General features: G+C 44.6%; 1 protein-coding gene across 8 annotated transcripts in view; it reads right to left on the minus strand.

The window, feature by feature from the left end:
* LOC149301478 (protein yippee-like 2) overlaps positions 1-17,595 on the minus strand; it is a 40,693-nt gene that overhangs the window by 7,960 nt on the left and 15,138 nt on the right. For 6 of the 8 annotated variants that reach the window (XM_089484427.1, XM_089484425.1, XM_089484424.1 and 3 more), the window contains 3 exons: positions 13,102-13,412; positions 4,099-4,142; positions 2,828-2,936 (listed from right to left, as the gene is read on the minus strand). In XM_089484427.1, coding sequence (XP_089340553.1) covers positions 2,828-2,936; positions 4,099-4,142; positions 13,102-13,218 — 270 coding nt within the window. In that variant the 5' untranslated portion in view covers positions 13,219-13,412. Of the gene's footprint in view, positions 1-2,827; positions 2,937-4,098; positions 4,143-4,378; positions 4,583-13,101; positions 13,413-17,595 lie in introns of those variants that run through there. The other 2 variants (XR_016272248.1, XM_089484426.1) reach the window with 2 other exon arrangements.

Below are 17,595 nucleotides of genomic sequence, written 5' to 3' on the forward strand. Positions count from 1 at the left end.
CCTGAGAGATGCCCAGCCAATATCTATTTAAAAACATCCAAAGGTAAAGAGACCACCTGAGGCAATTTATTCCACGGTCAAACAGCTGTTACGGTCCAAAAGTTCTCCCTAATGTTTAGGTGGGATCTCTTTCCTTATCATTTGAATCCATCAGTTTGTCTAGTCTCTAGAGCAGCAGAAAATAAGTTCCCTCCATCTGTAACATGACATCCCTCCCAATATTTAAAGGTGGCTATTGTGTCACCTCTCTGCCTGGTCTTCTCCAAGCTAAACATACCCAGATCGCTCAGTCATTCCTCATAAGGCTTGGTTTCAAGACATTGGACCGTCTTGGTTATGCTTCTCTGGACATGCCTTTCTCTGAACATGATGGGTGTCGGAAGAATAAAAATTGTAGCTCCCTGTATGTATGTATGTATGCACCTTCAAATCCCCGGTCGACTTATGCCAACCCCAAAAATTATATAGGGTTTCCTTAGGGCAAGGAATATTCAGAGGTCGCCTTGCCAGTTCCTTCCTCTCAAATATAACCTACTACATCTGGTATTGTTGCTGGTCTCCATTCAGGTCCTAGCCAGAGCTGATCCAGCTTAGCTTCCAAGATCAGAAGAAATCTGATTCTCCAAATAAAATACTCTGAACACTGCCATAGAAATTAACAATGAGAATAACATCCCTCTTCCCGGGACAAGTTTGAAGTTTTTGTATACCACATTGTCTTTTTTTGTGTGGCTGATGCTAGGAAGAAAATGTATACAGAATCATCTTTGTTCACAACTGCCATGACCATATGTTAGAAATGCAATCTGATTGTTCAAAGGACCTTCTTAAAGTGCCTGGCTGGTATGAATTCCCAAATTCCCTTTTGCAACGGGATCATGTTTGTGGGTTTATTCCAGAGGCTAAATTTTGCTTTCAAGGCACCCAGCTGGCTGCCAGGCATCTACACATAGTCTCTTGCCTGCTAAAAGACACTTCTCAAACTCAGCCCGCTTCAGCAATGGCAAAATCCACATTGCATAAACGCAGGTACAGAGCTGGGTCACCAGAGATTCAAGCGCTCTTTGCTTTAACTGTTAAATTCCAGTCTCTAACAGGACAGTTCCCACAACTCCCAATGTTTCACTTATGAGAACACATGTGGCCAAGCAACATCAGAGCGGGGTCAAGATGACAAAATTTATGAATGAGGAATAACACACAAGCTAGAAGAGGCTGCAGCAGTGATAGCATTGCCTTAAGAGCTGCCATAAGTTGGAAACAACTTGAAGGCAGGTAACAACACACACAGTGGTGTCCTCTAAGCGGAGACCATGTGGCATTATGGCCTTAGGTCCCTAGATCCTCCCTTTTGTCCAAAATGCCTGAAGGAGAAGGTAGCTTAGTACCAAACAAGGACAAAGGAGAGAGGCTGTAGTGTTCAGAGTTCAAATACTTGGCCAAATTCCTGGTCAGGATTGCAGACTTGTGTTTCCTGCAGCATGTATGTGCTAGTTTTGCCCACATACTGAAGACGGCATCCTGTATGTCTGCATTCAATCACATAGATAAGACTGCAGGACCGGCAGTAAAACACGGTGCTTACATTTCTCGGTCCTGTTTGGTAATCGCTTCAAAACACACACATACAATTACAGTAACTGCATCCTTCTGGGATTCAGAAGAAACCTGGGTGAAGTGCTGTTGGCTGGCTTTTTCATCTCTCTTTCTCTCCCTCTCTAGAGAGTTTAGCCACCATCCAAACTACAAATGAAGACAAAATGTGGCTGCTTCCTAGGCTCTGGAACTCCCTTCCCAAAGAGGCTAGACTGACACCCTCTACATTATTTTATCAAAGACCTTTCTGTTTTAATAGACCTTTGAAAAATGAATATACAAGGTCCATGCTGCCTAAATGATGTACCGGATTTTCGATTTGTTCTTTTTCTTGTGCTACTTTTACTTAAAGAATGCTTTAGGTTTTAACTGGCTTTTATGTTTGTGAATTTTTAACTGTGAGTCCAAAAGACATTGCAGAAGTTAATCCAGTTTGAGACCGCTTAAACTCCCCTGACTCAGTGCTAGGGAATCCTGGGAACTGTAGTTTATTGTGGCACCAAAGCTCTCAGACAGAGAAGGCTCAATGTCTCACAAAACTACAGCTTCTAGAATTCCTTAGCATTGAGCCAGGGCAGCTAAAGCAGTCTCAAAGTGGATTATTTCTGCAGTATGTTTTGGACCTAAGTGATTTTTAGAAAGCTACTGTAAGCTGCCATGAGTCCTGAACTGGGAAAAAGGTGAGATGATGCTGATGATTATCATGATCATGACCATGATCATCACCATCACCATCATCCTCACCACCTCCACTATTTCCATCTAAGCAATAGGATGACTTTTTGCACTATAAGAACAGTTCAACAGCAGAATAGACTGCCTTGGCCGGGGGTGTCTCTCTAACACTGGAGGTCTTTAAACAGAGGTTGGATGGGCATGTTTCAGAAAAGCCCTAGTTGTGTATTCCTGCGTGATGGGGAGCATACACTAGATGCTCCTTTCAACCCCATTGCCACACTGCAAAGTTAATACAGTTTGACACTGCTTTAACTGCCATGGCTCCATCCTATGGAAACCTGGGATTTGTAATTGTTGTGGCACCAAAGCTCTCTTGAAAGAGAGGGCTAAATATTTCACAAAACTACAACTCACAAAATCCCACAGCATTTAGCCAAGGCAGTTAAAGTGGTGCCAAACTCAATTAATTCTGCAGTGTAGATGCAGCCTATGATTGCATAACTACCATTCCCACCGGGAGAGCTATGTAAATACAAATAATGTAGATACTCACATATTTCCACCCCAGCGTGGTTTTGCAGTTTTCACAGTAAATGTCAGCGACCGCATGCAGTCCCGTTAACAAAACCCGTTCTTCCGCGGGGCCACAGCCCACATTAACTCTGCAGAGGAGCAAGAAGAGAAGCAGAGGATTTAATTCTAAAACTCCTTTGTCAGTCACATCAGAGCAGTATGTTGTCATTGTATTCAACCACCCCATACTGAATATACCATGCATGGACATCTCTCTCAAACGCACATCTTTCATTGTTTGTTGTCTGATAATCACTAGTTTCTAATAACCAAGATATCTTGGATTACGGGTTCACCGACTTTCACATTTCCTGCAGAAGCCACACTTTTGAAGTGTTCTTTCACAGATGCTTTGTGTTAATCATGGTTTATTGCTTGAGCTACAAATTGCACACCAGACTGATTTAAAACAAACCATAATTTATTTTCCTCATTTCTCTCCCACCAAGGTGAGCAGCTGGGAAACCAAGCCAAGGATTAACCAGAGTTGCAGGTTTGGCCACTCCAACAGCCACCTTTTAACCAAGCCAGAGTTTGTCTGCCAACAACAAACCATGGGTTCAACTGCTGGCTTATAAACTATGGCTTCTTAGCTGAGCCTGGTTTACACGTCATGACAGGCCTAACTTCAGCTGATCCTGACCATGGTTTGACATGATGTGCAAACACAGTCACTATGACTGCATCGGGAAAGAAATACTCAGATAGTCTAACATTTTGGGGCACAGTGGCCAAACCAATGAAGGGAGGAGCTGCGTCCTTTTGCTTATTCCTCAGAAACTGGTCTTCTGAGGGATACTGCTCCTGAAGATGGAGGTTTTGTTTAGCAACCTTCCTCGATGAACCTGCTCCCTCATAGCCATCTGCATATCTCACCAACACAATATTTATTCTCTTTTTCGGGTGGAGGGAAGTCAGTAGTGTCAGAAAATGCTCCAAGCTTGCTGCCCTGGAACTGAAAAGTGACTATGGCCCTATACAGATAGGCCAAAATAAAGCTGCTTCGAGTCACTTTGGAGGTATGGTATTTCAATGATGCATGAGTCCTAAGAGTCTGGAAGCTGCACCCCAGTCCTTAGGACTGGAACGTGGCTTTGCTGCAGCTTCTGGACTCTTAGGATGCATGTATCATTTAAACAGCATGCCTCCAAACCAAAGTGACTCAAAGCAGCTTTATTTTGGGCTGTCTGTATCAGGCCTATGATATATTACAACCGAGGCCCCAAAACCAAAACAAGACAAGACACTCACACGGAATTGAAGAGATAGGCCCGGCCTTGGCTTCCTTGGAAAGACTGCAAGGCAAGCAAAATAAATTAAATAAAAACAAAACCAGAAAAATCCATTAAGGCTGGTACACTACAATGCCAGCCTGGCATCAGCAACAGCAATGACTTGGCTCCTTGGCAGTAGATCTCTATATTGCAGCTTTGGGATTTTCGCTTTGTGTGCTATGTGGGGACCTAGAGAGAAATCCTCCCCCCATATTAAGCCTCAAGGAAGTGGAAATTCTTCTCCATTCGCTTCTGACCTTCTCCGGTTACTTTCTGCAAAGCAGGGCAGCGGGGGAGAATGACCCCTTTGGGAGAGCGGCAGAAATCTATCATTGCCCTCTGGAGCAATTATGGAAAGGCAACCGCTGTGTTCAAGGAAATGTACATCTTCACAGTCCATAGGTCAGAAAAGAGCACTGAGCAGAACATCGGGAGGAGATGAGAACAGATGAGATAGAAATCTGGGCAGAGTGAAGGAAAGGAAAAGGAAAAAGAAAGGTGTGTGTGAGGGAGAAAAACTTAAATTCTTGTTTTAATAAAAGAAAATTTAATAATAATAATTTGTTTTATTTATATACCGCTATTCCAAAGATCATAGCGGTGAACAGCAAGTAAGCTAATTAGCAAGTAAGCAAATTAGCAAGTAAGCTAAGTAGAAAGTCTACTTTGCTAACACTGGGCAGTGCTCTTAAAAGTAAAATAATAAATAGTGGCATTATTAGTTTTCTGTGGGTTTTTCAGGCTATGAGGCCATGTTCCAGAAGAGTGGCATTATTTCCAGACTTGGGACTATGAAGTAAATTCAGAAAAGGAGAACTCATATCTTCTGGTCATTCTTACAACCACCTGCCCAATGTATATATAAAATAAAAGAAACACAGGAGCTGCCACTGCAACCACTATCACCCACCCATCCGTCTATCCACTCATCCATCATCCACCCCTCCATCCATCATCACCATGGCATGACCAACTTTTTCTCAATTCTCTCGGTTCATCTGCAACGTTCACTCCACCACCCATCCATCCATCATCCACACACCCCATCCATCCATCCATCCATCCATCCTTCCTTCCTTCCTTCCTTCCTTCCTTCCTTGTCATGGTATGACCAACTTCTTTTCAGTTCTGTTGGTTCATCTGCAACCTTCATTCTACCACCCATCCATCATTCATCACCCATCAATCCATCACCCATATATCCTTCCCATAGCATGACCAACTTACTTTCAATTCTGTTGATTCATCTGCATCTTTCACTCTGCCACCCACCCACCATCCATCAATCATCACCATGCCACCATGACCAATATCTTCTCAGGTCTGTTGGCTCATCTGCAACCTTCACTCTATCATCCACCACTCATCTGCAACCTTCATTCTACCACCCATCCATCATTCATCATCCATCCATCCATCCATCCATCCATCCATCCATCCATCCATCCTTTCTTCTTCCCCATGGCATGACCAACTTCTCAATTCTGCTGGTTCATTTGCAACCTCTACTCTACCATCCATGCATCATCACCATGGCATGACCAACTTCTTCTCAGTTCCACTGGCTCATCTGCAACCTTTACCCATCCATCCATCCATCCATCCATCCATCCATCCATCCTCCCCATGGCATGACCAACTTCTCCTCAATCCTGTTGGTTTATCTTCAGCCTTTACTCTACCACCCATACATACACCATTCATCCTCCCCATGGCATGACCAACTTTTCAATTCTATTGGTTCATCTGCAACCTTCACTCTACCCCCAGGCATTTTTTAAACTCTCCTCAGCCAATCTCCCACAATGTCATTGCCTACAATGACAAATAGATGCTGCCTCCATTGAAAAGACCAGTGCCCTCCGTTTGGGAAATCCTTCAACGCTGGATTTCCAGCCTTCCCCCCTGCAAATCCACCCTGGTTTTCAAGGGTGGAACTCAAGAACATTGTCTCCCTCCCTCCCACCTCGGACGTTCTCAAAGAGGCATTTGGTTTGCATTAACGCCGTGGCAAGAAAACAACCCTCCATGTCATGCAAAGGTTTTGAAAGCCCACACACTCACTGGGGCTGTCCGTTCAAAACAGGACACTGCGAGCCAAACAATGGAAAAACAAGAACGGCTGTTCCTGAATACCCCCAGCCTGAATCTGCTCAAAGAAATAGGAAAAATTGGTTTTTAAGTTTTCCATTCAGAGAGCCAAGAGTATTCCTGTTACAGTTAACTGTAAGGAAGCCACCGGTGCCCCATTTCCAGCAGAAGGATCATTTTATTCGATGTCTAAACCACGGTACGCCAGTTTTATTAGCCTAGTCTTGCAAAATCTTAGTCTGCGTTGGCCCATAAACATTCCAAAATGAGCCTGAGTCTGCCTATCCAAAATGTATACTATACAAATCTACAGTTGTCGTTTAGCCTCAAGGGTCCCCAAGAATACATATTGTTGTGTTTGCCTTCAAGCCATTTCTGACTTATGGAGACACTAAGGTGAATATGGTCAGCATGGGTTTGCCCTTGTCTTCCTCTGCGGCTGGATTGTGACTTTCTCCATGGCCAAACAGCAATTCGAACCCTGGCCTCCCAGTGTCCTCAAACCACTACACAAATGCTGGCTCTAAAGAATCAATTACTATCCAATTAGGAATATTTTGCAATTCACAGATGAAAACCAGGACATGTATGTCTGAGCAAACATAAGAATAGGGCCAAAAGAAGGCAGTCAGGCCACAAGAGGGTAAAAGGTCCAAATGAGAAAGATTTTGCAAACTATTATTTTCAGTAGTGAAAAATTATTAGTGAGGAAGAATAGATAAGCTAAGAGATGCTGCAGCAATTTGCTTTTGGCTACTACAGGGAAGAGAAAAATCCTCTCCCTTCCTCTTCTTTTCCTCCTGGCGAGTTAACTGAGTGCAAACTACTTTTGCACTTTGAACTCGGTTTGCAGCAACTGAGGTAAGCTGTGGGCCAAAGAGGAAAGCGGGGAAGAAAGCAGGATGTTTTAAAGGCACCTGAGAAAGCAGGACAGCAGAGGATTAACTGGGGTTGGCTCTCCAAAACTGGGAAGAGTTGGAAGGCAGGCAATAATAAAAATTGTTCAGTGTCTGATCTTCTGGAGGGTATACCTGACTCGCCACATACAACTGGCATACTTCAGACGGTGGTCCGAAGCTGGAAAACAGTGTTTTGCCCCAAACCATCTGTAATCGAGATGGAAGTTTGAATTGGGAATTCTACATAACATTCTCTGCAATGGATTTTTGTGGGTTTTTTGGGGCTATGTGGCCATGTTCTAGAAGAATTTATTCCTGACGTTGCGCCAGCATCGGTGGCTGGCATCAGTCACAGATGCTGGTGAAACGTCAGGAATAAACTCTTCTAGACCACGGCCACATAGCCCGAAAAAACCACAAAGATCTTTGGATGCCGGCCGTGAAAGCCTTCGACTTCACATTCTCTGCAATGCTTCATGAGCTTGCTGTTGCAAAACGAGACGCCGTTCGAAATCCTCGAGGGCAAAAAGAGCTACAAAGACATTTGGAAGTGGCTGACCCCAGTCCTTAAACCCAAGCCAAAGGACTGATTCCATGGCTCTTTAAGCCAGGACCCTCTGCATCCAGGTCTATAAATCATAGAAGCCACAAGTTAGGGAGACGACTCCAAGCCAAGAGCCCAGGAATAATTCATGCTGGCTGATCTGTCTGCGCACCGCTTTCTCACAACGCAGCAGGGTTTTCAGCTGGCTTAAAAAAAGAATAAAATGAAACAAAATCTTTGATTAGCCCCGGAGAGCAACCCAATTACCATAGAAACACTTAGCCGATTTCAGCTCCGAAAGGTCAAAGCCAAAGTTACTGATCCCCCCTCAGGTCAGATGGAATGATTCAGATCTATTTTTAATCAGCTGTTTTGTGCACTTCCGACTCTCCCTCGCTCTCGCCACCGGCCCACCGGTTTGGAGTTTCCACCCGGCAAGACGGGTCGCGGCTTTCTGCCTCCCCCTCGCCCTGTCCAAAAATGATCTCTCCTTCGGAAACAGGGCAAAGAAAAAGGAAAGGCTTCCAGATTTAGCAGCTTTCTCAAAAAGGGCTGGCGCAGGGAGGGAGAGAAAATAAAGACATTTCAGTTCAAGGAGGAAAAGGAGAAAGGAGGAGCCGATGCAAAAGTTTGTGTGTGTTGGTGATGGGGAGATACAGAGGAAAGGTAGTGCTAGTTCCCCAAATGAACTTAGCATTTAACACACACAAAAAAGGCCTTGGGATTAGTGTTGATCATAAGTCGAACGTGATCATGCAGACAAATAACATTTCCACCTGCATTAATGGAACTGTAGTGGAGTCTCCATCCTTGGAGGTCTTTAAGCAGAGGCTGGATGGCCATCTATCGGGAATGCTTTGATTTGGATTTCCTGCATGGCAGGGGATTGGACTGGATGGCCCTTGCGGTCTCTTCCAACTCTATGACTCTATGATTCTAGTTTCCAAGAGCCAGTGAAGCATAGTGGTTTGAGCACTGGACTTCGAATCTGGAGACCAGGGTTCGATTCCCCACTCGGCCATGGAAACCCATTGGGCGACCTTGCTCTCAGTCTCAGGGGAAGACAGTGGCAAGCCTCCTCCGAACCTCCTTGCCAAGAAAACCCATGATAGGTTTACCTTAGGGTCGCCGTAAGTCAGAAACAATTTGAAGGCACACAACAACAGTATAAATGTAAATACACATCCATGATCTGGCACTGGTATCTTATGAGCCAGAGCAGATCACGACAAACTCGTAGTTATAACTATCAAGCTGCTGCCCACAGCCTGTCTCTGAAAAGCTATAGGAGCAACGCAAGCAAAGAGGAAGAGGCTGCTAAAATATGATCTGTCAGAATTCAAAGACATAGTTTACAGAATCATGTGGAGAGATCTTGTAGCACCTTTGAGACTCACTGAAAGAAAGAAGTTGGCAGCATGAGCTTTTCGTAGACTTCAGTCTACTTCGTCATGCATTTTAAAGTCTAGTTCCAAATGGATCTGAGGAACTAGAGTCTAGGAAAGCTCATGCTGCCAATGTCTTTCTTTCAGTGAGTCTCAAAGGTGCTACAAAATCTCTCTGCACATGATCTGCCAGAATCTCTTTGCAACCAATCTGAAAATAAGTCAAAATCCAAGAACAGATTGTGCCCCGAACTAGTTAAAGAAATGAAACCATGCACCTTTTCGGGTCAGATCTCGGGGAGGGAATATAACTTTTGGATTACAACCGCCACAATCCCCTTGCCAAAGTACTGGCTGGGGAATTCTGGTAGGTCCAAACAAAAGCAACTTTCCCAAGCTCGACTCTCTTTTTGCAACCTGACCTGGGAAAGCCCAACCTGGCCACTCCATGGAATGATGTGTCTGGTGAAAACCATTTGTGACAGAAGGCAAATGCCACCAACGCTGACGCAGCTAAAATCTCAGCTGTCCGTAGACAAGAAGATCCTTTCTGCAACCTGGGCACATTTGAATCGGCAGCTGTAATGACTCTGCGGCCTCTTTCCAAGGTTTGGTTATTCAGCTGGGGTCTCAAGCGTGAGAAGCGGTGGAATAAACTCATCAGAATCATTTGCCCTTAGGAGTTTTTGGAGACTAACTTCTGTTAGCCTCTTTCAGCATAAAAGGGGGGAGAGAAACGTTGTTTCTTGTGCAGAAAAAGCTGTTTTCTGCACAGAAACACCATGCGTGAATTCGGCACAGAGTAAGTCCTGAACCACAAATAGCCTCTCAAAGGTGCAAATAGTTTTTAAATATTCTTTTCGTAGGGAAGAAAAGTGTTAAAAATTACTTATTGCTTCCTCTAAGAATGAAATTAGTGAATATTAGCAAGAACAATAACATGTTCTCCACTCCAACCAATGCTGCATTATCTCTGCTGAACCTTGCTAAAATCCTTTTAGCCAAGAGAGGGGGGAAATAGACTGGGTGTGATTCCTGCTTGCAGTGCAGAGTATTTTGCAGTCGCTTGGTCCTAATTGGGAAATTCAAAGCCATTGGTTTCACAAAAGACATGCTCCTGGGTCTGGTGAATATGGCTACTATGGTCCCACTTTGTGGCTTGGGTTTTTGGATTTCTCTTAGGGGACCCAGGCCTATGGTGGCTGACATGACGAACGCTTGTCCTTTCAATATTTGCTCCGATCCCAAAGTTGAGATATGAGAGAGAGAGCTTTATTCATCTAGGAGCCAATTGAAACTCCTACACCGACTTTGGACCCAGAGCGAAAAATTGCACGGTCTGGATTCTTGGACAGTCGGAGTGAAGAAAAGACAAGAGGAAGGTGTAGGAGGCCAGCGATGAATTCTCAACATATTTCCATAATCAAAGACACTGCTGTTGGACTAGTTCTTCCTTAAAAGAAAATAGAAGAGAAAGACAGAGGAAGGCATCCAGGATACAAGAAAGACGGTTATTGTTTGGATGGTATTCTGTGTGAGCAAGCAAAATGCTCCAAATGTTTGGCTCCTAGTCACCAGAATCTGCTCTGGGTTTCAGTGTGAACCTTTAAGTCGAAAACCCAAAACGGATTCACCAGCCACCATTGGCCCCTGGATTTATATAGCTGATTTATACATGATACACCAAATTCCTTTTCCTTTACCAATGAGCCACACAAATCCTTTATGGGTTTTGAATTTGAAGTGACATTCTCACATATTAATGGCATGTGTAAGTCCACTCAATGCATCTGAGGAAGTAGACTGAAGTCTAGGAAAGCTCATGCTGCCAACTTCTTTCTTTCAGTGAGTCTCAAAGGTGCTACAGCATCTCTATACATGCTACATTATGCTAAGCCATACAGGATTGTGACGTGTGTGTGTGTGTCAGTGAATGGAGAATACGACTCTTTGAATAAAGAGTCCAATCTCATGCTTCCAGTTGTTCAGCCTCTGGCAGTATCAATCCATAGGATCTAGTTTGAATCTGAGGTCCAATCGATACTGTAGAAATAATCCAGTTTGAGATTGCTTTAACTGCCCTGGCTCAGTGCTAGGGAATCCTGGAAACTGTAGTTTATTGTGGCACTAGAACTCTATGACAGAGAAGACTAAACATCTCACAAAACGAAAACCGGATTGCTTCTGCAGTGTGGATTGGACCTGACTTAGAAATGTCCCCAAATGTGCACGACTAAAATGGCACACTCTGCTAATGCCTTGCTCCCCGAGGTACTCATAGCACAAAATATCCTTGCAAATAGATAATTCAAGAACCCTCAAAAGGAAGCTCTCTGCCTTTGCCTGCCGCTCTGTTCTTGCTTAGACTCCTAAGAGCTTTTTGGCCAGACAACAAAGCCACAACTCAGCTCTCCCTTCAGATCAAACGCAACGCTGCTAAAACCGAAACATTTCCCTGCTTGCCAGAGACAAAAACCATCCGATGAACAAGCAAAAAATAAAATAAAATAAAATAAGGACAGTCACATTCAAGTTTCCAGACACTCACTTAAAGGCACTTAGGCACCTGGCTAAAAGCATTTTGGAGATCAATGCTACCACCTTGAAACAGCAACTGCTGATTATGGATCCCCATTTCTTTTGTGGCAGGGAGGAATGACCAGCCAAAATAAAGTTTGTAACATCAAGGTTTGGGATGGGCAGGATCGGGAACACATCCAGGAAAAAATAAAGGGGTTGTATAGAAATGATCAGGCAAACTGGACCACCAAGGGGTGCATCTACACTATTTCCACAGATGTATGTTTGGAGTGGAGAGTCCAGAGACAGATATATAAGTCGGTTGTGTGCAAATTTCAAATTCAAAACCTTGTGGGTATGGAAATGAGGTGTCCACCCAATGCTCATCATTAAAACTGAACTTGTCATCTCCATATCCACAAAGTTTTGGATTTGAATTCAAACACACACAAACAATTTATATAGGTCTATCTCTGGATTCTCCACCCCAAACATGCACCTGAGTCTACGAAAACTCATGCCACCATAAGCTTTGTTTTAGTTGGTCTCAAAGGTGCTGCAAAATCCCTTTGCGTACCCCTTGGGAGAAAGGAGAAGATGACAAAATGGCTGCAAAATGGATGCTTCAGTCGCTCTGGTGTCTGTTGGCAGATTTGGGACACGCATCACAAAACCCCCCATAAAAGCAAGGTAGCAAAAGTGAGGCCCATGAAATATGTGTGGCCTTCCATAGAAGCCTATAGGGAGCTCCAACATTGAACCAAAGTTAACATCCAGCACACTTCTTGGGCCTAAAACAGCCTAAGGAGAACTAAAAAAAAACATGGTGAAATGGATTCTCAACAGGGGGCAAAGAGAGCTCTTTTTTGCATGGAAGAAGAAACATAAAGAGTGTGTGGCAAGAGAATGTAGCCCACAAAAGTCCCACGCTACACTGCCAAACATTTCACAGTTGAAATCTGGAAGAGAATTGCATTGGAGGAACTACAAATGCCTAAAGAAGTGTTTCTTCTAAGACTCTCTAAGTCAGTGGTTCTCAACCTTCCTAATGCCGCGACCCTTTAACACAGCCCCTCATGTTGCGGTAGCCCCGAACCATAAAACTGTGGTGTCTTGGTTCCTAAGACCATCAGAAAAACCACAGGTTGAGAACCGCTGCTCTAGGTCCTCCAGTGAGACTCCGTGATCAACTTCTGGCAGAGTTGTGCCGGAGGACCCAGAGATTCCTATAGAGAACGTATTAACCCAATGTGCGGAATAATCAAACCCACAAAAGTCAAAGCTGCAAAAGCGGAGGCCGAAATTTTGCATTTTGAGCTTCGCTTGCAGTAAGCGAAGTAAGCTCAGGGCAAAGCGGGAGAATAGGAGGAGGAAAGAGAAACCAGGACATTTTAAAAGCAGCTGAAAAAGTGGGAAGGCAGAGGATCAACCAGGATTGTCCCTTCCGAATCAGGATCATCGGGGATATGGAGTGTGGATCCCCTGATTTCCGGCAGCTGCCTCCCACCGTTTTAAAGGAAGCCATGCCTGAGGCTGCCTACCTTTGAAATGAGTTCGTCGTGGTTGGCCAGATGGGCCCTGCAGTGGATGCAGCTGTAGGTTCTGTGGCATGAGGGCAGGTAGGCCTGGAACGTCTTGGAGCGGGTCATCTTCACCATTGGGGCCACCGAACGTTGGGTGAACTCGGGGGTGGCCCACGAGGCGTTCCCACAGGACGGGTCGCAGGGGAAACACTGGAACACGCAGGTAAAGGCCGTGGTTTGGCAAGGGCGGGTGTGGGGCAGGCTCCACACGCTGGCAAGGGCTTCAAGGGAAGAGAACCGGGCGCGCGGGCCGGCCGATCTGCATGGACCTGAACAGAGAAAATCAAGAGAAACATCAAAATACTGAAACACCAGACAGGTAAATCAGAGTGTGGGAAGGTGACTGCAGCTCCTAGTATCCCCCACTGAGCTCTTAAACCAACACCTTCTAAAAACCTCTCAAGCTTCTAGTCCTAAGCAAGACCAGACCCTCTAAAAACTTCACAGGTTTCTAGTCCCGAGCGAGACTAAGCACCAGTTATTTTGCTATAAGAAAGATAGCCGAAACAGGCTCTAAAAAAGAGTGTTAAGAACGGTCTCCTTTCTTACAGTTTTAGTCCGAAGTCGGTCCCCTGCGTTCAAAATTGAAATCTTCCCTTTTTTCAAACTAGCTCCAGACTTTTAAAGGCAAGAGCTATGCTTGTAAAAAAAGGGGGGGAAGGGATGGGAAAGAAAAGGAGGAGGGCTTTCCAGAAAGCGCCCCTATGCTTTTGTAATCCAAGGCGGAAAACAAAACAGGTTAAGCCGGTCTGACCAATAATCAAGTTTCTAGACCTCTCTGTTTTTGCTGACCAAAAAGAAAATAAAAGCCTTCAGGGCTATATTGTGATGCAAATGAATACAGCTCCCCTGTATCTTTAATAGTCTGGCTTGCAAAGGGGGAATTCAACAGGTGAAGCTCAACATTAAACATTGATTTAACTCCACTAGTCTGCAAATTGTATTATTTAATATACTATGTGTCTAGAATATTGGATAGGGACTTGGGAGACCCAGGTTCAAGTCTGCAGCCACAAATATTCCCTGGGTGCACTGGGACCAGTCCCTCTCAACCAGTATGGCTACATGATGATAAAGGCAGGGAAGTGGAAATCTATGAGTATTCCCTTGATCTAACTGAAGGAAACGCATAAATATATTACAGTATCATATCCACCAACATTTCACAGATTAAAGCTGGGATGTGTGCAACCAAGCAGATGGTCAAAACTACCAATGAGGAAGAACAGACAAGTTAAAAGTTAGTGCAGCAGTTTGCTTTTGCTTCAGTCTACTGGGAAGGATAGGGTTCTGCCCTCCTCTCTTCTTCTATCTGCTAAATTGAATGCAGATTACTTTTGAACTTTTAATTTATTGCAGCAATTCAAGTAAACTGAGGACAAAGGAGGGGAAGTGGGAGGAGAGGAGGAACTGGGACCTTTTTAAAGGCGCTGCAAAGGTGGGAAGGTGGAGGATTGATCAGGAGTGTCTTTGCCAAATTGGGATAGTTGGAGGGGATGAATTCTATCTATCTATCCATCCATCTAATCTATCTACCTACCTATCATCTGTCTGTCTATCTATCCATCTAGAATCATAGAATCTATCCATCTATCTAATCTCTCTACCTGCCTATCATCCATTCGTCAGGGACGTAGCCAGGATTTTGGGAAGGGGGGGGGGGTCCAGGCTAAGTGCCACCATTATAATGGGGCTTGGGTGCGACGGCGCAGCAGCACGCACCATTCATTTTATCTAACGGAAGGGGGGGTCCGGACCCCAAGAACCCCACCCTTGGCTACGTCCCTGCATCCATCCATCCAGTCTTTCTGCCTACCTATCATCTATCTGTTCATCTATCCATCCATCCATCCATCCATCCATCCATCCATCCATCCATCCATCTCTCTGTCTTATCAACTTGCTTGCTTCCTTTTGCACAGAAAATAACGTGTAATTTCTCTTACATTCTGCCTCTCTCCAAACTATTTCACAAGGTTTTTGTGACTGTGAGATTGGAAGAAAGGTGACTTACAAATGCGATCGATAAACCTATAGATACTCCACATCCCCAGAAGACTAGCTGCATAAAACAGAAGGAAGGAAGGAAGGAAGGAAGGAAGGAAGGAAGGAAATCCATGGACTAGAGCTTGGGAAAGTTACTTTTTGGGACCACAACTTCCCTTTCTGGCTGGGACATTTGGGGAGCTGTCAGCCTAAACAACATAGATTACAACTGCCCAAATCCCTCTGGCAAAACATTTGTGCTGGTTAGGGGATTCTGGGATCTGTCATCAACGACAGTAACTCTTTTAAAGCTCTGTGATTCCCTAACTCTGGCCATCCAGGTGTTTTGGACGTCAGCTCCCAGAACCCAAGACTATTCACCAAGATGGGCAGAGGCTTCTGGGAGCTGTAGTCAAAACCTCTGGAAGTCCAAAGTTTGGAAATTGTTGCTGTAGAACATACCAAACTGAACTGGTTGACAAGATAGGAATATTCCCTAATGGATAAGATCAAGGAAAGAGGAAGGGTAAAAACCTGAACCCTGATAAGGAGAAGTAACCTGACTGAAGCAGCTCAATCTTGTCCCAAAGGTGAACCTAAAGGAATGCCTGTTCTGCGGAAACTTCTCCTATATTTATACACACACACACACACACACACACACACCAGGACAAAACCTGCCTGCTAAGCCAGTTTGGCCTCTGATGCACCGGGGGATATGGCATGACCATAATACCCGCAGGGGATGGGAAATCCAGGTGGGGAGGGAGATCCCGATCAGTCTGGATCTATACTATTCGCAGGAGAGATAAGGGCAACAGAGATCTCACAACAGACAACCAAGAGACCCATAACATTCCTGAGGCACGAGCACACTCGACACACTTGGAACTGATACTTTCGGAGAGACTGTAACTTCCAGAATCCACAAAACCAGTGGCATCGCTAGGACTAGCATCACCCGGTGCAGTAAATCGTGGTATCGCTCCCCCATTGACTACCTACTCCTTCCATAACACACCGTACAGGATCCTTAGTAAGGTTTTTGGTACTAATTTTACTCATACATCATTACTCTCATACACCACTGAATGTAAGTGCAATAGTGACACAAAACAACTAGCAACGTTACAATACCTTTAAACTACAATACCATAAGCCAGCATGGTGCAGTGGTTTGAACATTGCCTCACTCATGCCTCCTCTTCTGCTGGGCTCCAGGGTTTTAAAGGGTGAATGCCGCAACCCATTTCTGCCAAATCAAAAAGCAGGCATCTGGGGAACAGCGGTGTCACTACTTTTTGGATGTCCACATTCTTTGCACCCTCCTAGCGATGCCCAAAGCTTGGCATTTGTTGTTGTGTGCCTTCAAGACACTTCTATTGTATGGCAAACCTATCATGGGGTTTTCTTGGCACTTTTCTTCCAAGGTGGTTTGCCAATGCCAACCTTGGAAGTCGAGAGAGTATGACCCGCCGGGTGGGTTCGCACAGTCAAGCTGGGATTTGATACGGTGCCCTTTTAAAACTCTGCGCATACAGCCCAACGTAAGAAGTCAAACCATTCCCAAGTGCCCCTAAGGCTAGGAGACTTTCAGCCACAGAGGAAAACTACCTGTCTCTTTTCTAAGCTCTGGGCTCACCTTCCCTGTCTTTCAAGGTGATGGGCTCTTACCTCTTCAGAACGACTGCGGGAGATCCCATTTTTAATAAAGAGGAGGAAAGGCAAGGATAAAACTATTTAAAAGAGGAGGACTCTAGCGCAGAAAGAAGCTAGAAGGTATTCCTCCCTCCCTGCAGAGCTAGCTCTCTCCTTGCAGGGCGGCGGGTTGACTCTCCATCAAAGGAGCCTCTTCAGGAACATCCTTCTCCGACCACAAATATAAGTCAATTGTGTCTGGAAAAGTTCCATTTTCGACCTATGTAACTTCCAGAATCCTTCAGCCAGAAGTTAATGATTCCGGTTAGGGGATTCTGGAACCTATAGTTCCAAAATGGAACTTTCTATGCTTCTGACATTCCACAATCTCCTTCTGTAATTGTTTGCAAAGTGCCATGTATGTGGACAGCACTGTGCCTAGAATTGTATTATCATATAGTCTTCTCGAACACAATAATAATACTAATGATGATGATAATAATAATGATGATGATGTGTTAGACAAGCCTATATTATCTTACAATACAATCCCAGGTATTACTCAGAGGTACAGAGTGGTATAGTGGTTTGAGTATTGGACTACAGCCTCAGGAGTTTGTCGTTGTGTGCCTTCAAGTCGTTTTTGACTTATGGCGAACTTACGGCAAACCTATGATGGGGCTTCCTTGGCAAAATTTGAGCAGAGGAGGCTGAGAATATGTGCCCATGGAAACTCAATGGGTGACCATGCGCAAGTCACACTCTCTCAGCCTCAGGGGACAACCCTTGCTGAAGAAACCTATTGAGAAAACCCTATGATAGTTTCAG

This window comes from Sceloporus occidentalis, unplaced genomic scaffold, assembly GCF_023333645.1.
Source record: "Sceloporus occidentalis isolate IW3139 unplaced genomic scaffold, rSceOcc1.0.p SCAF_21, whole genome shotgun sequence".
Classification (NCBI taxonomy): domain Eukaryota; kingdom Metazoa; phylum Chordata; class Lepidosauria; order Squamata; family Phrynosomatidae; genus Sceloporus; species Sceloporus occidentalis.